The following is a 22115-nucleotide window of genomic DNA, read 5'->3' on the forward strand; positions in this document are numbered from 1 at the left end:
CTTCTAAATAACATTCTTGACAAAAAGGGTCTGCTATCCTCGGAAATTTTCAGTTGTTTATTGGGAAACCAACCCCCTGAATACGTTCAATTGAAGCTGAAAATGTTCAGTGGAAAACCAAATGTTCAGGGGCTTTTCAGCTTCTGAAACTTCGTTTTTGGATGAAAAGTCAAACTTTTGCTCAGAAACCCCCCCCCCCCCCCGCTGCCACATATTCCACCCACCAATCCTTGCTGAGTTTGCTGTGTTCCCCATTGGTGTTCATGTCACAGTCCCCTCTGGTGAACTATATTTATGTTTCCTCCCCACAAATGCTCAATAATATAGATAGGGGGAGAGGAAGCACAATAGAAAATAAGGGTATTTAAAAATATGGATTTTATTCTTACTTAGGTAAATGCGAATCCTAAAATAAACACAAGTTGGCTTTGAACGCTGAACATTTGCGTGAGCAGCAAGGACAATAGAGAAAGCTGCCGTTTGATCTCACCTAACCAGGGAACGTGCGACAATCCTTTGGCGATTTCCACCTTCTGAAGCCAAGAAAGGCTCCCATCCTGCAACACCCACAATCTACATGGGTGGTGCCATGGGCCTGCACAGACCCCCCCCCCACTTAAATCACTGCTGATGTAGCAATGGGATGGGTGTTTAGAATGGTACCTAATATTTTCAAAAGCACCGAAGTGACTTCAAAGCCAGAGTCCCGTCGACTTCCATTGAGTTGTGGGTTCTCAAGAGTCACTCATCTCCTTTGAAAATGGGATTTAGGCACTTCTGAAAATCCTACCCCAAGTCTATGAATCCTCTGAATGATTCTCAATGTTTCTTGTGTAGCTATCATTGCCTATTACATGTATTAGGATAACCCCAACTGAGATCAGGGCCCCGTTGTGCAGGGCGCTGCACGGACATACAGCGAAAAACAGTCCCTGCTCCAAAGAGTTTATATTCTTCCTCATCCCTTTTCCTCCTGTACATTTTCCTCTCATATTTCCTTCTATAAACATCCTCTCCAGTTACTCTTTGTTTCCCCCACCTCTAATCCCTCTGATCTCTCTCCTCTTAGAAAAGATCCTCTCCCACTCATCCAGGGAGGGATTTGTCCCCGCGCTCTGACCCCTGTATGCTGCAGTATAGGGGGTCATGATCTGTCTGCGCTATGAACTGTCTGCAGACATTAGAGAAACTGCGCTCTCTCTGGGCTCCAGTAAGAGGTGGCGTGGGCAGTCAGATACTGCTGTGAAGCGAGTGTTAGAAGCTGGGTCGGACAGACCAGAATTTCACCAGCTGGCTGTGCTGAGATTCTAGGGAGCAGATGCCAGATCCAGGCCCCGGGGGGTGGCGGGGAGGGGTACTTGATCTCGCGGCTCAGTGACACATTTTGACCTGGGAGCTTTCGTCTGCCACCCAGCAGAACGGGAAGATTCTCCCAGCAAAAGCGACTTCAGTGAAAGTGAAGATCTGAGTGTTGTTCTCAGCATTGAAAAATGCCACCTGCCGCCTTTTGCAGTCCAGGGTGACCCTGACCTTCCTGGGTCTCCTATCCAGTGGCAGGCTTGTCCAAGGAGAAGTGAGAGCCACATACTGAATTGGGTTCAGCTGCCCCACAGCCCAGATCCCCTCCTCTGGCTCCAGGCTGACCCCTCCCTTTCTCCTCACAGACTCTCTGGCCACCCCCACGGCCCAGCTGCTCCCGTCCACCTCCACCTCCCACCAATGTCTCCCCGCGGTGAACCCCTCACAGCCCAGCACACAGGGAACAGGATCAAATCTTCTGAAGTTGTCGGGCACGTCCTGCCGTGCAGGTCCCCATCTCACGCTTGTCCCATCCTCAGACAGGATGAGATGAGGATGAGCCGTGTCTGGATCCAGGGTCACGTGTGCTGGGGGTTGGGTGGGGAGGGAAGAGAGAATCAGAGTGTTAGGGGCACTCCCTTAAATCCCTTTGAAAATTCCTGCCTTTAATGGAAAAGGAAAACCTTCAGCTGCACAAGATGGGATAACTGGCAGGTCACCAACTTTATCACTGATATAGGCTCAGCCAGCAGGTGGTGGGAGGAGCCGGAGTGTCTATTCCTGAGTCCGTAGCAAGGTCCTGCCACCCAACCTACATTTTACTGTTAAGGCATCTAAACTGCTCCCCTTCTTCTCTTTGCTGGTTTATCAGCTTCCTTTTCACAACTTCCCCTTGACAGCGCCCATTGGATGCTACTGGCAGAGGAGCCCAAGTTGTACCATTGTGACCTCATTTGCTGACTCATTTCAGCCAATGGGACTGCAAAGGAACTGGAGAGCGTGAATGATGACGGGCTGAAATACTTCTGATGTCACAATGCTCCTCGGCCTGCAGTACCAAATGGGCCCTGAGCGGAAATCAGGATTTTCTGGTGTTTGGGTTTTTTGACTGCCATCAAAATCAGTAGGGTTCTTCCCATCGATGCCCGGAAGGTTCCCTGAAATTTTAGAACTGATTGGACATGGTCTTCAAAAATTATCACATTACAGATAGAGAACTGCCACTGACTGCAAGGCATCCCCTCTGTCACTAAAAAATGTACCTAAGAACATAAGAGTGGCCAGACTGGGTCAGACCAATGGTCCATCTAGCCTAGTGTCCTGTCTGCCGGCAGTGGCCAATGCGACGTGCTTCAGAGGGAATGAACAGAACGGAAAAAATGATTGAGTGATCCTCTGTTGTCCAGTCCCAGCTTCTGGCAGTCAAAGGCTTAGGGACACCCAGGGCATGTGGGTTGCATTCCTGATTATCTTGGCTAACAGCCATTGATGGACCTATCCTCCAGGAATTTATCTAATTCTTTTTTGAACCCAGTTTTACTTTTGGTCTTCACAACATCTCCCGGCAATAGTTCCACAGGATGACTGTGCCTTGTCTGAAGAAGTACTTTCTTTTCCTTGTTTTAAACCCACTGGTTATTATTTTCATCAGGTGACCCCTGGTTCTTGTGTTATATGAAGGGGTAAATAACACTTCCCCGTTCACTTTCCCCACACCAGTCATGATTTTGTAGACCTCTATCATATCCCCCCTTAGTCATCTCTTTTCTAAGCTGAACAGTTCCAGTCTTATTAATGTCTCCTTGTCTGGCAGCTGTTCCATACCCCTCATCATTTTTGTTGCTCTTTTCTGAACCTTTTCCAATTCCAATGTATCTCTTTTGAGATGGGGCAATCAGAACTACATGCAGTATTTAAGGTGTGGGCATACCATGGATTTATATAGTGGCATTATGATATTTTCTGTCTTATTATTTATCCCTTTCTTAATGATTCCCAACATTCTGTTCGCTTTTTTGACTGTCGCTGCACCTTGAGCAGATGTTTCCAGAGAACTAGCCACAATGACTCCAAGATCTCTCTCTTGAGTGTTAACAGCTAATACAGACACCATCAGTTTGTGTGTATAGTTAGGATTATGTTTTCCAATGTGCATTATTTTGCATTTATCACCATTAAAGTTCATCTGCCATTTTGTTGCCCAGTCACCCAGTTTTGTGAGATCCCTTTGTAACGCTTCGCGGTTAGCTTTGGACGTAACTATCTTGACTAGTTTTGTATCATCTGAAAACTTTGCCACCTCATTGTTTGCCCTTTTTCCAGATAATTTATGACTATGTTGAACAGCACCGGTCCCAGTACATATCCTTGAGGGACTCCGCTGTTTACCTCTCTCCATTGTGAAAACTGACCGTTTACTCCTACTCTTTGTTTCCTATCTTTCAACCAGTTACTGACCCATGAGATGTACAAGAGATATAAATCCTGTTGTCTCAAGCATAAGCCAACCACTAACTGATGGGGGTGGGGGTCAGGAAGTCATTTTTCCCTATGGGCATCTTATTCCAAATTTCCACTGTGGAGCAGGGTTGGCAGCCTTCCTCGGTAGCCACTACCAGCAGCTTCAATCAGAGACTGGATACAGGACCAGATGGACCACTGGTCCAATTGGATACTGGACTAGAGAGTCCATTTATCTGACCAGTTAAGAGAATTCATGAGGTCCTGGAGGAAACCATGGGGCTTTCTTGCTTAGAGCAGAATGGTGTTTGAGAAATGGTGTGATTCACTGACTGTACTGACTAGCTCTTTAGGATCTTATATCACTTCTTAAATGCCCAAAACTAGAGTCCCCTTTTCAGGTGGAATTTCAAACTCCCCCTTCTCCTAAATCCCCACCCATTGATTTAGACAGAGGAGAATGAAATGGGGTTGGGTTGGGAAAAAGTTTTAAATAGGGAAGGAGGATTAGGATTAACTCTGAATTTCCTGGGTTTACAATAGTTGGTTTTGGGATCATTGCAACATCCCTGTAATGTTTTTTTTTTTTATCCCAAATTAACCCCATCTTAAAGGTTTCTTTTTGTTTTGTTTTTGTTTTTAGCCTGGGTATAATACAGTACTCAATTACACCATCAGTCCCCAAAATTTACCTTTGTCCAACTGGCTCGACCCCCCTCTACCCCTGGCCCCGCCCCAACTCCACCCCTGCCCCGCCCCCTCCCACCCCCATTCCAATCCCTTCCCCGAAGTCCCCGCCCCAACTCCAGATAGTCACTAGTAGGAGGAAAAGTGAAACACTTTAAATGTAGCTGCTGTCAACGTTACGAAGATATTTCTGTTGTTAACAAACATAACTGCAGATTCATTTCATGTAAAATAGGGCAGACATAAATGCAAAGAAACCAGCAAAGCTCTTTCTAGTCAGACAATGTTGATAAAGCTAAATGGTATTTAGGATTACTTAACTTGTTTGATCCCCGCACCTCTGTCAAGTGCAAGGCAGCATGAACTAGTGGCAAGGGTACTGGATCAGAGTCAAGAATCCGGGGTACTATTTCTATCTCTGCCACTGACCAACTGCGTGACCTTGGGAAAGTCACTTCTAGAACCGGTTGGAAAATTTTCCTTGAAATAGTTTTCTGTCAGAAAATTCCATTTTGAGTAAATTGAACTTTTTAAAATTGTATTGATTTTGATGAAATTTTGTTTTGGGGAGGGAAAAGTAGGGGGCTGGAAATATCCCATTTCAACATTTTCAAAACAAAAAGTTTTGATTTTTCATTTTGAAATTACTTCTTGTTCTCCCTTTTATATTAAAATAAAATAAAATGGGTCAAACACAAAATGAAACATTTCAAATGTATTGAAACAAAACACTTCAACTGACCCAAAATGAATATTTTTGTTTCTGCAATGTCATTTTTAAAAATTGCTTTTCATCCTGATTCATTTTTAAAAATTTAACTGGTTTAATTTTTATTAAGTTTTGTTTTGGAGGAAAAAAATAAAAGGTCTGGAAATGTCAACATGACCCATCTCAACGTTTTCAGAACAAAAAGTTTTCATTTTGCATTTCAAAGCCACTTTTTGTTTCAAAATATTTGTCATTTTATATTTGAAATAAATGAAATAAAAAACGGGTCAAGATCAAAATGAAACATTTCAAACGTATTGAATCGAAACGTTTCAGTTGATCCCCCCAGTGATTTTTTTCCCGGAATTTCATTTCACAAAAAACAAAATAATATTAATAATAAAATCCTGCTTTTCATCCTGATTCAGGACAATTTTTCCCCCATAATCCCAACTTTCTTCATGGGATGGAAAATCCATTTTCTGACGAGCTCCAGTGACTTCCCCTGTCTGTATCTTTTCCTTCTTCCCTTCCTATTCTTTGTCAGTCTCATCCAGTGGGCTGAGGTTTCCAAACAGATCTGGGTGCCTAACCCCTTTAGGCCTCTTTGAAAGCCCTTGTTTTAGGGCTTGTCTGCACTACAGTGACACAGTCGCAGCATTGCAGCTACCCTGCTGTAATGTCGTACTGGAGACACATTACAGTGATGGAAGGGGTTTTTCCATAGATGTAGTTAATACACCTCCCTGCTAGGTTGATGGAAGAAGACCAGGCAGCTTAACTGCATCCTTCAGGGGTGTGGATTTTTCACATCCCTGAGCAACGTCGCTAGGTCAACCTAAATTTTGGGTGTACACCAGGCCCCAGACTATGAGCTCTTTGGGGCAGAGACTGTTTTTCTCTATGGCTATGTCTACACTTGCAGTGAAGCGTAGAGTCTGGGTATACGTAGCCGTGCAGATGGGGAGACACAGCTTACGTGACTTGAATACAGACACGCCAGATACACCCAGGGGATACACCCTACATGAGTCTCTATGTGTCCAACCAGCGCCCCCCATGTCTACACTGTACAGTGCTAATAAACAATGGTCACATAAACACCACCCTATACCGGAAACCTACTGACCACTATTCCTACCTACATGCCTCCAGCTTTCACCCTGACCACACCACACGATCCATCGTCTACAGCCAAGCTCTGCGATACAACCGCATTTGCTCCAACCCCTCAGACAGAGACAAACACCTACAAGATCTCTGTCAAGCTTTCTTACAACTACAATACCCACCTGCGGAAGTGAAGAAACAGATTGATAGAGCCAGAAGAGTTCCCAGAAGTCACCTACTACAGGACAGGCCTAACAAAGAAAGTAACAGAACGCCACTAGCCGTCACCTTCAGCCCCCAACTAAAACCCCTCCAACGCATTATTAAGGATCTACAACCTATCCTAAAGGATGACCCAACACTCTCACAAATCTTGGGAGACAGGCCAGTCCTTGCCTACAGACAGCCCCGCAACCTGAAGCAAATACTCACCAACAACCACATACCACACAACAGAACCACTAACCCAGGAACTTATCCTTGCAACAAAGCCCGTTGCCAACTGTGCCCACATATCTATTCAGGGGACACCATCACAGGGCCTAATAACATCAGCCACACTATCAGAGGCTCGTTCACCTGCACATCCACCAATGTGATATATGCCATCATGTGCCAGCAATGCCCCTCTGCCATTTACATTGGTCAAACTGGACAGTCTCTACGTAAAAGAATAAATGGACACAAATCAGATGTCAAGAATTATAACATTCATAAACCAGTCGGAGAACACTTCAATCTCTCTGGTCACGCAATCACAGACATGAAGGTCACTATCTTAAAACAAAAAAACTTCAAATCCAGACTCCAGCGAGAAACTGCTGAATTGGAATTCATTTGCAAATTGGATACTATTAATTTAGGCTTAAATAGAGACTGGGAGTGGCTAAGTCATTATGCAAGGTAGCCTATTTCTCCTTGGTTTTTCCTACCCCCCCCCCCCAGACGTTCTGGTTAAACTTGGATTTAAACTTGGAGAGTGGTCAGTTTGGATGAGCTATTGCCAGCAGGAGAGTGAGTTTGTGTGTGTGTGTGTGTCCCCAGGAAAAAAAAAAAAGGGGGGGGGGTGAGAAAGCCTGGATTTGTGCTGGACATGGCCCACCTTGATTACCATGCACATTGTAGGGAGAATGGTCACTTTGGATGAGCTATTACCAGCAGGATAGTGAGTTTGTGTGTGTGGTTTTTGGAGGGGGGTGAGGGGGTGAGAGAACCTGGATTTGTGCAGGAAATGGCCCACCTTGATTATCATGCACATTGTGAAGAGAGTTGTCACTTTGGATGGGCTATCACCAGCAGGAGAGTGAGTTTGTGTGTGGGGGGGTGGAGGGTGAGAAAACCTGGATTTGTGCTGGAAATGGCCCAACTTGATGATTACTTTAGATAAGCTATTACCAGCAGGACAGTGGGGTGGGAGGAGGTATTGTTTCATGATCTCTGTGTGTATATAAAGTCTGCTGCAGTTTCCACGGTATGCATCCGATGAAGTGAGCTGTAGCTCACGAAAGCTCATGCTCAAATAAATTGGTTAGTCTCTTAGGGGCCACAAGTCCTCCTTTTCTTTTAGCAACTTAGTGTCCCGTAGCCTTCCCTCCGCCAGAGCCTCTCACCGCTGCATGTAGCTACACATACTCTAAACACCGCTGCCAGGGTAGACAAGGCATGAAGGGTATGTACAGAACCTAGCACAATGGGGCCCTCGTTCTTGGGTGGGGCCTCTATGGGCTACCGTAATGCTACTAATAAAAGGGAATCTGTGTTCATCTCCCATCTCTCATCGAGTGGGAGAAAGATGATCAATAAACAGAGATCCATACACAGGTGCCGACTTTGGGAATTGCTGAGGGGTGTTCGACCCCTGCTTTGCCCCAAGCCCCACACCCACTCCACCCCTTCCCCCAAGGTTCCACCCCACATCTTCCCGCCCACGCTCCACCTCCACCCTGCCTCTTCCCATCCCGTTCCTCCCCCTCCCGCGAGTGCACCCTGCCCCCCGCTCCTCCCCCAGCACCTCTTGCACGCCACTAACAGCTGATCTGCGGTGGGAGGGAGGCTCGGGGGGGGGGGAGGGGCCGATCACAGGGCTGCTATTTTTTTTTATGGGTGCTTCAGCCCCGGAGCACCCACAGAGTGAGCGCCTATGGATGCATACATGTATACAACTTCATCATTATAGGAAGGTTCCCCTCATCAGCTTTCCCTGAGTCAGCTCAACTGAAACGAGATTCCCCATTAGCTCCAGAAATTTACCTTTGTCCAGCTTTGGTTCAGACAGAGACTCTAGAAGGGAGGGGAAAAAAAAAGATGGAAGAGGTGAAATCTCGGTTGTTCTGACTGGGGAGAGATGTCTATTGTAGATTTTTGGATCAGGGACCAAAATGGGCAGTCGGGCCTCCTGCATAACACAGGTCAGCGAATTTCACCCAGTGACCCTGCATGAAATCAGTAATTTCTGGCTACAATCTTTTGGAAAGAGACACCCAGTCTTAATTTAAAACCTTCCAAGCGATGGAGAATCCACAATGTCCACAGGTAGGTGGGCCTCAGTGGTCAATTATTATCGCTGTTAAAAATGGGTGCATTATAGCCAGGCTGAATTGGTCTACCTACAATTTGCAGCCGTCGACTCTCATCCTGCCTTTGCTAGATGAAAGAGCCCTCTGCTATCAGAAATCTTTGCCCTGTGCACATGGGTGGGTGAACCACCCCCCCTTCAGGGCAGCTAGCCCCCAGCCCCGCCCCTTCCTCCTTAGGCCTCCCCCAATGGCCGGAGCCCTGAGCCCTCCTCCCCCCCACTGACAAGAGGACAAAGTGGAAAAAGCCCTTATGGTCGTGGCAGCAGGCCCAGGGCTCTGGAAACTGGACCCAGAGTGAGTTTGCTTTGCTTTGCAGAGCTCCCGCATGGATACAGAAATTTCTTCCTTGTCTCGAGACGCAGGAATCCACCCTCCCTGGGAAGTGGCTTGTTTTATATGAGCTTTTACTGGGCTGATCTCAACAGGTAGGACCTGCTACACATTGAGAACACAGAACTAGCATCTCCTCTCAGAGTCAGAGACATGTTCTCCCTCTAGCAGTGACGAGCTGCACAGAGCATACTCACCCCCCCCAGTAAGGCTGGTCAAAAATTTTCCATCCCAAACTACTTTTCAACTTAAACATTGGATTTTCGACTAAATGTAAATTTTTCACAAAAAGTGGCAACTTTCCAAAGAAATGTTCAATTTATTTGTTGACAGTCTGAACACCTGAAAACTGAAAAGATTTTGGCCAAAAATGCTGCCCTGGTGCCTCATAGGAATTGTAATTTGGTTTGCTCATGTTCCCATTCTCCTTTATGGGACAGGTTCTTGAACTGGACTACATCACCCAGGATGCACCACAGTCAGGGACTCCATGATGCCTAGCATACCTTCCTGGTGGGTCATGGGAAATGTAATCCAATCAGGGAGCCCAAGCCATAGAGGAGAATGGGAGCCTGTGTCACCTAAACTACAGTTCCCAGGAATCATTGCAGCAATATGTCCAAATTTAAATATTTAGTTATTTGACTGAAATAATTTTGTTCGATTTTTTGGGAGTGGGGGAGGGTCTGAAAAATCAATTTTTTCCAGAGAAAATGTTACTGCAAACATTTTTGGTTTTGCTGAAAATTTCCATGGCGGGAGGGGTAGAAAAAAAACAACAACTATATCTGGCCTTGCTCTGCTCCCTAGTTGCCTATGCTGGGATGGATCCGAGCATTGTTGCCAATAGATAATTGCTTTGCAAGGGGAAATCATCCAGATAAGCTGGGGGACATGGGGCTACCAGGCGCCACAATCTAATGAATTTTGGTATCTGTACAGTGCTTTGCAAACCACTAGCTACTTGGGCTTCAATTTTCAAAGTGGTTTAGGGGAACTGGGTACCTAACTCCCATAGAAAAAAAAAACGTTGGAAAATTTGTCTTAAGCATCACCTCTTCCCCTTTGCCCCGGTGAGATAGGAAAGTTATTATCCTTTTGTAAATATGAGGCAGGAAAGATAAGTGACCCAAACCGGTGGCCACGGTTCTCATGGGTTTCTATAAGGTAGACCATGCATAACCTGTAAGCTAGTGACAAGACTCTGAGCTCTCTGGAGACATCTTTTCATTATATGTGTGCACAACATCTACAGCAATGGGGCTTTGATCCCTATACAAGTAAATCAATATTTTAATCATAGCCAAGAACGGCCCCAGAGTTTGTTACCTTTAAATTTACTCAGAGCGTGCTCCAGAAGTGTGTGCTTCTGAGAGAATTCCTTGACTCTCCTTTTCAGTTCCAGAGGAAGGGATGGTGGACTCTGAAACTTCCCTGTCTCGTATCTAGGGAGAAAAATGGCCTGTTGTTAGTCATTGTTAACTGATTTCAACAACAATAAAAATGTAGTGGGTAAGGAAGAATTATCAGACTTTTTTGATTTAAAAAATCCCTTTTTTTCTAAATCCGAAATTTCAAAATTTCAAAGAAATTCTTTTAAAAAAACGCCACCCAAATCACCCAGCTCTACTTTTTTCTTAAAGTGAATTTAGTTCTAATGGAAGGCGATAAACTGACAGGCTGTCGAGACTTAGGTTCAGATCTATAACTGTTAATTGGCATTGTTCCATTAACTCCATTGAAGTAATGCTCATTTTTACCAGCTGGGGATTGACTTTGATTTGCACCAGTTGGGGATCTGCTCCCATTGACTGAAATGGAGTCATGGTCAACATACCCCAGTAGCGGGGGGGTCTGGCTGAAATGACTTTAATGGAGTTATGGCTAATTATACAAGCTGGGAATCTGGCTCTGATGACACTAACGGAGTTTTGCTGATTTACACCAGTGCGGGATCTGGCCTTTCAGTTCCCTAATGAGCCAAAGAACTGGCTCAGTGACATTCTCCAACCCACCACCCCATAGGGTCATGTATGCCTGGAGGGTAGCGAGGTACATCTGTCAAGGTGACAGAACCTTTCCAGCTCCGTTCAGTCATTGGCTGCTCTGCTGAAATTGTTGACAATAGGGGCATGAAGGGCTTTTGTGAGGGGGGACTGCCCATCCTGGAAGAAGGTGGAGTGAGACCCACTGACCCCTTGCAAACAGGAGTGAGGAGTCATGTATTTATGAGGATAAATACGACACCCTTGTCTCATGGCACGTTTTAAATTCACTGAGACATGCACCAAATTGACAGGCACAACCCTGAACATGCAGACTGTGCTTAACAGAAAGGATAACCAGGGCACAGACCAGTCCTCAGATGGAAATGACTTCACGCCATTACTGACCTAGGTGGAGTTTTGCAATCATTGACTCAGAAGTTACTCGGGTCATGGGCAGCAGACAACACCCCTAGGTAGATACTGGTAGGTAGCTATTGACTAGACAGCTAGTTGTTTGTTAGCTAGGTAGCCTGTGCTACCTTAACTGGTAAAAGTAGGTAGGTGAATAGCCCATATTCTGTCTCTGATCTCCTGAGGCATCCAGACCATCAGAGGAGTGGATAATTCATAGTGTATCTGCAGTTGAATCTGCATTCTGGACACTGGGGAAACATAAGACAGCTCAGAATTCTGGGGTTGGAGGTAGATTAGGAGCTGCAGGGAGCTTTGTCCTTTACCCAACACCTTCCCAGCAGGCTCAAGTGTGAGGGGGAGTGAGAAGGAGCCATGTACCTGCTCAAGGTGCTTCTGATGTCCTAGAGAGGAGAGAGAAAGAAAAGGGAGTTCAGTCCCACACACCATATACTGGAGATCCCTCTTGCTCGGAGGTATCTAATTTGCTTATTTGAAAATCCCTCTGGGTGCCTAAAAACCTTTGAAAATCTAGCCCCATGGCACATAGGATTCTGAGCCTCATTGAAAGTCTATGGGATTTAGGGTCCAAAATGCCTGAGGGACTTTTGAAAATGGGACTTGGGTCCAGATCCTCAAAGGGCTTTCGGCACCTAACTCCCACTGAAATTAAGGGGAGTTTAGAAGTCTAAATACTTTTGAGGATCCATCCCTTAGGTCCCTTTTAAAACTTTTACTCCCAGGTCCCTTAGCTGGCACGCAGTGGAAGACTCATAAATCTGTATATGTATAAACCTGTACAGCCACTAGAGGGGAAAAAAGACACATGTTGACATGAGTTATGCACGGCATCACAACAGGTTAGCATCCAGCTGTGGGCTAATCTGCCAATGAGAACTCCTGAAATGTGTCCCTCATGACACGGACTCATTCCAACCAATAGAAGTATAGCATGCAAATTAGCTGGAGAGAAAGGGAGATGATTGGTTGAGTTCTCTCTGATGTCACATTAGGTCAGGTAAGCCTCACCTGAGCTATTGACTTGGCCCTGTCTGCAGGCTATTAATCTGAGCAATCATAGATTCTCGGATTGTCCATTACTTGCGACCTTTAAATCAAGACTGGACGTCTTTCTAAAAAATACACTCTAAGTCAAGCAAGAGCGGTGAGCTACATACAGGAATCTCTGGGTGAAATTCTCTGGCCCGTAATGAAGGAGATCAGACAAACTGATCCAAATGATCCCTCCTGGGCATAAAATCTACGAAAGTAATGGAAAAACTCATGTGTTTAACTGGTTTGTTTAATCAGAGAACCAGTGTGTTGAGCACCTTGTACCATCAGGACCTCAATGAATAAAATAATGTATGTTTCTGCAATGCGGTGTATTGTGAACTTGGACTTCGATAGCAAAGAGTCAGGGACATGTTTACTAAGGGCTCTGGGGTACCTCTCACATAGTCTCACCTGCAGGAATTCACTTGGTGGCTGCCGGCACTTCCCCTCCATCTCACTGATCAGGGTCCCGAGACGAGTTTTCTCCTGCGTGAGCCTGGTGGTGAATTCATCCTGCCTCTTCAATATCTCCTTGTCCAGCACTTCCAGCTGGGCCAACAGGAGCAATTCTTTCTCCTCTAGAAACAGATGGAGTTTCTCAAATTCCGACAGAATCTTCATCCTCTCGCTCTCCGTCTGTTGCTGCGATGAGCAGACACAAGCAGGTAAAGGGTGGAGAGAAACATGTGACGGCCCATACACAATAACATTTCCAAAGGAGTCTGTGGCGCTTTGGGGGTTCACCCAGACCAGCAAGGGGCTCTTTCACCACCTGCCCTGTAACCTTGGGTGTCTCTGTGCTGTCCGTCTTTGGTTCAAAGCCCTCCAGCAGCCTGCTCAGAGCACGATGGCCTCACCCTACCTGCCACCAGTCCGGTTACTCCTTCAATTCCCCCCCACTTACTTGGTCTGTGACCCCCCAAGAGCCAGGGTGGGGCATGGGAGGGTGAGTGGGGCAGGATGGGGGAGGAGAAGCCACGCTCAGGGCAGGATAGGTGAGGCATCGATACCTCTCTAGCCGGAGACTTCCCTGAGTGCTCCTCCAGGCTCCAGCAGCAGCTGCTGCTCTTCCTGGTCCCCGGTGGCGGAGGCTGGTTACTGCGAGTAACCGGACTTTCAGTGTCCAGTCAGCAGTGCTGACCGGATAGTGCCAGGTCCTGTTTCCGACTGGCCTTCCAGTCGAAAACCAGGCATCTGGCAATGCTAAGCCAGGAGAGGAGCTGGAGCTGGAATGGAACTGGGGACAGAGCGGGGCTGGGTGGCGCTCCCTCCCTCCTGCACCTGGGGAGGGGGGCTGGCCCAGGCTGCCACAACCTCTCGGACATTCCTCTGCGCCCCCTTAGGGGGGCACGCCCCCACAGTCTGGGGACCACTTTTGTATGGTGACACCAAGTGTTTCCAGTTCTGTGTATCCCCGAAACCATCTCCCATCACTGGCACCTCACAAAAATTATCGAGTTCGCTAATACACACCAGCCTGCTAGGTTAGCTGTGGATTTTACCCTTCAGCTTTATATACAGCCCTGAGATGGTTTTATAATGAAACATGGGTACGTTTGCGAACAAAGAATTGAGACTTAAGTGCTAATGAGTAAGACTAGAAGAGACAGATTGTGGTTACAAGGAAAACACAACAAAATAGGCTTTTAGTGGCTAAAACGTCATTTCAGGAAGTTGCTGCTCTTTGTCTAAACAGGTTTCTCACTCACATTAAGGGCAGATCTATACTTAAAATGCTGCACCGATGCAGCTGCACCACTGTAGCGCTTTAAAGAAGACACTCTAAGCCGACGGGAGAGAGCTCTCCTGTCGGAGTAGTTAATCCACCTCCCCAAGAGGCGGGAGCTAAGTCGGCGGGAGACGCTCTCCCGTCGACATAGCGCTGTCTGCACAGGTAGGTCGGATTTTTCACACCCGAGTGACATAGTTATACTGATATAGGTCTGTAGTGTAGACCGGGCCTAAGTCTCCAGCAGCTGTAGCCTTCTGGGCTAGGAAGGCACAGCTTTCAAAGGATCAACGCAAAGGTGCTGGAAGTAGGGGTGCAGGGAGTGCTGAAGTGGTTCCCGTCATATCCAGGATTTACAGGTTTGGTTCAATGGCTGTCAGCACTCCCACTATACAAATTGTTTCAGCACCCCGGAATCGAAGGGTGCTGTATTCTACTGAGCCTTCAGTTGCACTGTACCCTATTGTGGCTAGTGTGCCTTGTTATGGATAACAAAATGCCTTTTTGTCTCTGCTTATATCTTCTCCAAGTTCATTATAGATTCATAGATTCATAGATATCTAGGTCAGAAGGGACCATTATGATCATCCAGTCCGACCTCCTGCACAACGCAGGCCACAGAACTTCACCCACCACTCCTAAAAAAGACCTCACACCTATATCTGTGCTATTGAAGTCCTCAAATTGTAGTTTGAAGACCTCAAGGAGCAGAGAATCCTCCAGCAAGTGACCCATGCCCCATGCTACAGAGGAAGGCGAAAAACCTCCAGGGCCTTCCAATCTGCCCTGGAGGAAAATTCCTTCCCGACCCCAAATATGGCGATCAGCTAAACCCTGAGCATATGGGCAAGATTCATCAGCCAGATACTACAGAAAATTCTTTCCCGGGTAACTTGGATCTTACCCCATCTAAAAACCCATCACAGGCCATTGGGCCTATTTACCATGAATATTTAATTACCAAAACCATGTTATCCCATCATACCATCTCCTCCATAAACTTATCGAGTTTAATCTTAAAGCAAGATAGATCTTTTGCCCCCACTACTTCCCTCGGAAGGCTATTCCAAAACTTCACTCCTCTGATGGTTAGAAACCTTCGTCTAATTTCTAATCTAAATTTCCTAGTGGCCAGTTTATATCCATTTGTTCTTGTGTCCACATTGGTACTGAGTTTAAATAATTCCTCTCCCTCTCTGGTATTTATCCCTCTGATATATTTATAGAGAGCAATCATATCTCCCCTCAACCTTCTTTTAGTTAGGCTAAACAAGCCAAGCTCCCTGAGTCTCCTTTCATAAGACAAGTTTTCCATTCCTCGGATCATCCTAGTAGCCCTTCTCTGTACCTGTTCCAGTTTGAATTCATCCTTCTTAAACATGGGAGACCAGAACTGCACACAGTATTCCAGGTGAGGTCTCACCAGTGCCTTATATAACGGTACTAAAACCTCCTTATCCCTACTGGAAATACCTCTCCTGATGCATCCCAAGACGACATTAGCTTTTTTCACAGCCATATCACATTGGCAGCTCATAGTCAACCTATGATCAACCAATACTCCAAGGTCCTTTTCCTCCTCCGTTACTTCTAGTTGATGCGTCCCTAGCTTATAACTAAAATTCTTGTTATTAATCCCTAAATGCATGACCTTACACTTCTCACTATTAAATTTCATCCTATTCCTATTACTCCAGTTTACAAGGTCATCCAGATCCTCCTGTAGGGTATCCCTGTCCTTCTCTAAATTAGCAATACCTCCCAGCTTTGTATCATCTGCAAACTTTATTAGCACTGTTTCAAGAGGCAGGAAGGCTTGCTAGGGGTGTCAGCTCCATCCCCCATCGTGATTTCAACCGATAGCCACGTCTGTATCCAGTGGTTAGGTCAACTATGGTGCACAAAATTTGTCACAGTCCAAAAAAGGACACAACTAAAATCGTTAATCGCTTTTAAAAATTGAGTCCAAAATTCTAACGGAAAGTCAATGAGTGCCTAAATCAGTACTGAAAATGGGGCTTAGGTAATTAAATCAATAAGACCTGGTCTGCATGTAAAAATTAGCTTGACCTAGCTACATCTCTGAGGGTTGTGAAAAATGTCGCTCCCTGAGTGCTGTGGTTAGGATGTAGACACAGCTAATTTGATGGAAGAATTCTTCCACTGAGCTAGCCACTGACTCACGGAGAGGTGGATTAACGACATGGGTGGAAAAAAACCTTCCATCGATGTAGGATGCGTCTACACTATGGTGCCACAGGTGTAGCATAGACATGGCCTAAGGGCTTATCTACACGGAGTGATTTCCCATAGTGAACTAATGCGTTACACATTAATTGGTCCATGCAGACCCTGCTGGTGTAAACTAAATGTTTCCTGATGAGCTTTATCAGCATTTCCAAGGCACGATCCAAAGACCACTAAAGTCATTGGAAAGACTTGTATTGACTTCTGTAGGTTTTAGATCAGGGCCATATTATTATGAGTTGTATTAGGATAGTGCTCAGAGGTGTGGGGGTTAACAGTCCCAGAGTCTCCAGGAATTAAAGATTAATTTTTAATTGAAGATTACATCATGGGATGAAACCTCCAGGAACAAGTCCCACCAACACGGGCAACCCTACAGAAGCTCCAACTCAGATCACACTAGATGCTGTACAAACACACGGCGAGAGATTGTGGGTTGGAGGGACAATGGGGGGAGAGAGGGATGTACTGAGACTCGGGAGGCAGAGCAGTGGAGACACAGCCGGTTGCAGGCTGGGATGGAGGGTCCTGGAGGTTCCTACCTGCTTCCCGGGAATGTTCTAGCCCCTCTTTGCCCTGCTTCCTGCTCCTCTGCCCATCTGGGTCCTGCGCTGTCCTCTCTCCCCTCTCATGAGTTCATATGGGGGCAGAGCCCCATATTATTTCCATTGTGGGGGTGCTAGTCTCCCTTCCCACCACTCGGTTCTGCCGCCCTCAGTGAGACAGTAGCTATCCTGAAAATCTGAGTCTAAATAGACAAGGGGTGGAGATGATCTCATTTGCATGGGCACACCCACCCTGCCTAGGTGCTCAGCATGATGGGATTGCTTGCCCAAATGGTCACGTTTGGCTGGTGTGGCAGCCCAAGTCTCCTTGTTATTGGGGCAGGAGTAATAAAGGGTTGTTATCCTTGCTGTGTGAATCAAGGGCAGCAGAGCTGTACTTCGCATTTTCCAATTGAGGGACTCACCCTCAACTGAACAGCATTCGCTAAGTTGGGAACATGGGTTCCAAAGCCCAGTGAGTGGGAGAGAGGGTGTGGGCCTTGTGTAAGGGCCCTAGATACCATTTGACTCTGCAGCTCTCCACTGTGTAATAACAGAGGTAATTTAGACTCAATTGAGAGTCTTGTTACACACTACAGAGCTGAAATCACTGATACCTAGGTCTAAGTATTAGCCCTGCTTTGGTACAGTGTCTCTGATGCAAGAGACTGCCCAGTGTGCATCATCAGTGAGGCTCCCTGCACTAACAGCTGAAATCACTAAGACCTATGTTAAGTGGGGGGCCCTGAAGGCATCTTGGTACTTCCAGCACAGTAGCTGGTGGAGAGGTGTGGTGAGCAGTCAGCAGGGCAGCTGGTGGAGAGATGCGGCTGGCAGGGCAGCTAGCTGAGAGTGCCAGAGCAGAGCCCTGTAGAGAGTGGCGGTGAATGAGTACTTGAGCAGTGGAGTGAGTAAGGTGCCTCCTCCCACCCCCGCCCCAGGGTGGGAGGTGAACTCTGCAGATACACTTCTGAACTCTGGGCCTGCACTGTCAAAGGACAGCAACTGTGAGTGGGGTGCAGAAAAGGGACAGTTAAAGGGACTTTTGGGTTACTAGACTTAAGAACCTGAGGGGAAAAGGACACTGCCCAACTTCCTTGGTGGTAGGTCTTTTGCTCATGGTTCAGGTTTATAAACCCTGTTTGCGGTGTTTCCCAAAATTAATGCTGCATTATTTTCCTCCTTTTATTAAAAGTTTTTTTGCTACACTGAGACTTTGTGCTTGCGAGAGGGGAAGTATTGCCTCTTAGAGGCACCCAACTGTGACTGGCAGAAGTGTTACAGAGTTACACATAAATAAGTGATAATACATTATAGAGCATCGCACATTACTCTGTACGACTCCAGTGGTATTCAGAGTCATCACATAGGTTCATTTGCTAATGAGTAAGTACCAGCAGCTCCTGGCTTGTTATTTCCCCATTCAATTTCAGTGCAGCAATGCCTTCCATCTCCTTCTTCAACATCTCCAAACGACTCCTAATTTGTCCCTAGAGAAAAGAAAAGTTACGTGCACCTGAGGGTATTTTTCAGAGTTATTTATAGGTTCACAATTATTAACTCGGTTATAAAACACTCACAAGCTCTGTCCTTCAAAATCATAGAATATCAAGGTTGGAAGGGACCTCAGGAGGTCATCTAGTCCAACCCCTGCTCAAAGCAGGACCAATCCCCAATTTTTGCCCCAGATCCCTAAATGGCCCCCTCAAGGATTGAACTCACAACCCTGGGTTTAGCAGGTCAATGCTCAAACCACTGAGCTATCCCTCCCCCCCGTATAATGTATATAAATGTATATACACATCAGAAATTATATATGAATAAAGATAATCTGCTTTGTCTAGCAAAGTTCATATGTCACCCTGGATAGAAGAAGACGTCACATCTATCAGCCATGCATTCAATAGCAAAATAATTATTATATACATGTATTTGACAGACAGAAAGTTAAGTCAAACTGCATGCTCCAATCAAGTTAAATAGACAGGAATATTAGGCTCTAGAGACATTATTGTAAATATAGGATGGGGTATTAAAATCCACAGTTTAGAATAAAACTAAATATTGCACTTGATCATGTACGTACACAAAACTTAATGACATTTCGCAAGAAAAGAATTTGAAAATGAATTTTCACGAACAGCTACATGACCCCCAGTCAGAACGCCTCCTCCTCCCAGCCAGTTTAAGATAATAAAAACAGCAACAAAAATATTTATCAAAATTATGGGTGAGATTCCGTGCAGTATCTCTGAGATTAGCACAGAATTTACAGTCCAGGCACTATGATGGGAATACAGAGCTAAGCTATGGATCCCTGCAAGATCAGGTCTTAAGGTGTAAAATCAGCAGTTGTCTCTTGTCTGGGCAGAACTAGGAACATTAAGTATGATACACACATTTAAGATTCTTTTCATAGGTCTTCTTTAGCAGGTCACAGCCTTATCTGTCACTGATGCAAAGTAACCAAACTCCCAGGCGAAAGACTTTGCTAAGGTGAAGTTCCGGTTAAGAGCACATGCCAGTAACTTATTAAACATGAAAAAGAAAGAATGTTGCAGTTATGTAGTTAACAACTAATAAAGGTACATGAAATGAGATCTGGCCAGAAAACGACTTTCCCCCCCTGTGGAAAATTTTCATTAAAAAAAAACAACAACAAAAAAAATCTAATATTTTTTAGCAAAAACTGAAATAGTTTTGAACAAAAACCTTTCCCCCCTGAGGAAAAACCCAACATCCTTGCACAAAGCACCTGCTTTCCATGAACACTTTAATTCAGTCGAAAACTCAAGATCTCTGCGTGCCCCCAGGGGGACGGGTACCCCCGGTGGAGAACTACTGCTCTAAACTATGCCAGGGGTCTCTGTCCAGCCCAGAATCCTGAGGGCACAACACCATTTAAAGTTGGCCCTGCCCCTTCTCCCCCTGGTCTGTGCCCACTGCACAGAAGAGCACACACAATGAGGCGTGGTCAAATCAGACAGTTGTGCTGGACAATGATTCCTTCCTACCTTGTACTCCTGGGCGGCCTCCTCTGCAGGAACCACCGTGTGAGCCCTGTGCTCCTTGGACCTGTCACACACCACGCAGATGGGGGACTGATCCTCTCGACAGAAGAGTTTCAGAGCCTCCTGGTGTTTCTCACATGCTCTCCCGGCTCCGGCATCTTTTGTCGATTGCAAATGTAGCTGCTTGGCTATTTCTACCATGTTGGCCAGCTGCCTGTTCAGCCTGAGGTTTCTCTGGGGAAAGGTCGTTCTGCACTGAGGGCAGGAGAAGTCTTTATCCGAGCCCTCCCAGCACTGGGTGATGCAGGCTCGGCAGAAATTGTGCCCACAGTCTATAGTCACCGGATCATTAAAATACTCCAGGCAGATGGAACAAGAAGCTTCATCCTGGAGGCTTTGCCTTGCCTTTGCAGCAGCAGCCATGGCTCATCCCAGGCAGAAGAGCAGTTTAATTTCACTTCCCTGTTCCCTGAAATGTGTTGACCCTTGAACGAGAAAGGGGAGTTTCCCTTCCTGTAAACAGGCTTTGTGGAGTTGAGTCATGGTTCAGCACTGCAGCTTCCTGGTGACAGTTCCCAAGTTTGTCTCGCTGACGGAACAGAAGTTGGTCCAATCAAAGATATTACCTCGCCTGCCTTGTCTCTGCCAGGGACTGCAAGATACAGGACCAAAGCGGTGTAAATCCGTCTGGGGGAAGAGCACAGCTGGGATCACAGCCAACACACTGCAGAAGGGATCGACTAGAAGTGATTTTCAAACTTTTTGTATTGGTTCACACAGCAAGCCTCTAAGTGTGACCCCCCCCGCCCCCCGTATCAATTAAAAATGGGGGGTTAATTTAATTTAATGGGCGCTCAGGGGGAGTTGACCCCCGTCTAACCCCCCTGAAGGATCACAACCCCCAGTTTGAGAACCCCTGGGATCGAGCATGATGCAATGGACCTGTCGCACAACTGGTTTATTTGGGGGACCCAAGGGAGGTCGGGCAGGAGCGATCGGTCCCGGCAGCGGGAAGCGAACTGTATCTCTTTGGTGGTGTATGCAGTACAGGCTCTCCTCTCTGTCCCCCGAGCTGGTGCTGTCTTGGAGGCAGAAAGTAGGTTAAACTCATCCCAGCGGGAGCAAGTGCTCCCCTTCCAGAGAGCAGGGAAGCAGCAAACTTCTCCCTCCTTGTGTCTTGAGCTAACACACGTCTCGTTTCCTTATGACGACCAATTGCTAGGACAGCTCAGGTTTGGCTGTGCAGAGCCCTTTATCTGGAGCTGAAGGGGGTGCGGAGAGAGCTTCGTGAATGAAATGACCATTCACGCACAAACCAAAGTGAATGTTTTCAGTATGAAACAAAAACTGAAACAAGTTTTGTCCAAACCCTGGAAGAAATTTCAAATGGAACCAAAATTCAAGCTTGTCCAACACAGTTTTTATACTGATTCATTCGAAAGCTTTTGGTTGGTTGTTTTTTCCCCCCAAAAAATGCTTACTACTTTTTTTCAAACCAGCCCTATAAGGGTATGTCTACACAGAGATAAAAAAGCCCACAGGTGCCCCAGGTCAACTGAGTCCAGATCACCAGGCTCATGCTCTGGGGATGAAAAGTTGCTGGGTTGATGTTTGGCTCGGGCACCAGCCCAAACCCGAATGTCTACACAGAGATTTTTAGCCCCTCAGCCTGAGCCCCATGATCCTGAGTCAGCTGACCTCGGTCAGGTGCCAGAGGTCTTTTAATCTGTGTAGACATACCCTAAAAGCCCTACCAAAGAGTCCACTATTAGATAATTTACACCTAATTTACAAGGAGTTGTGCAGGCCCCACTACAGACAAACAGATACAAACCCAAAGCCATGTGCTTTGGATTCCCCAGACGCCATATACAAAATACTGGAAATGAAATGGACTGGGAATGGGGAGGGGGGAGAATTTAGGATGCCTGATTTTTGTCCTTCTGTAAATTTCTTT

General features: G+C 46.2%; 1 protein-coding gene across 1 annotated transcript; it reads right to left on the reverse strand.

Moving 5' to 3' along the window:
• Window positions 1-212: 212 nt before the first annotated feature.
• On the reverse strand, window positions 213-20723 carry LOC140897519 (zinc finger protein RFP). The gene is made up of 7 exons (XM_073310238.2): window positions 20162-20723; window positions 18542-18637; window positions 13038-13268; window positions 11952-11974; window positions 10501-10616; window positions 8516-8545; window positions 213-1886 (listed from the first exon to the last, which is right to left on the reverse strand). The coding sequence occupies exons 1-7, from the start codon at window positions 20579-20581 to the stop codon at window positions 1372-1374; spliced, it is 1431 nt and encodes a 476-aa protein (XP_073166339.2). The 5' UTR covers window positions 20582-20723; the 3' UTR covers window positions 213-1371.
• Window positions 20724-22115: the final 1392 nt, after the last annotated feature.

This window comes from Lepidochelys kempii, chromosome 14 (assembly GCF_965140285.1).
Source record: "Lepidochelys kempii isolate rLepKem1 chromosome 14, rLepKem1.hap1, whole genome shotgun sequence".
NCBI lineage: Eukaryota > Metazoa > Chordata > Testudines > Cheloniidae > Lepidochelys > Lepidochelys kempii.

Coding starts and splice junctions, on each gene's coding strand:
- LOC140897519 (XM_073310238.2), bottom strand. CDS start 20,581: ATGGCTGCTGCTGCAAAGGCAAGGCAAAGCCTCCAGGATGAAGCTTCT. Junction 18,638..20,161: donor AGGCCGCCCAGGAGTACAAG/GTAGGAAGGAAT, acceptor TCTTTTCTCTAG/GGACAAATTAGGAGTCGTTT. Junction 8,546..10,500: donor CGCTCTGAGTAAATTTAAAG/GTAACAAACTCT, acceptor CCTCCCTTCTAG/AGTCTCTGTCTGAACCAAAG.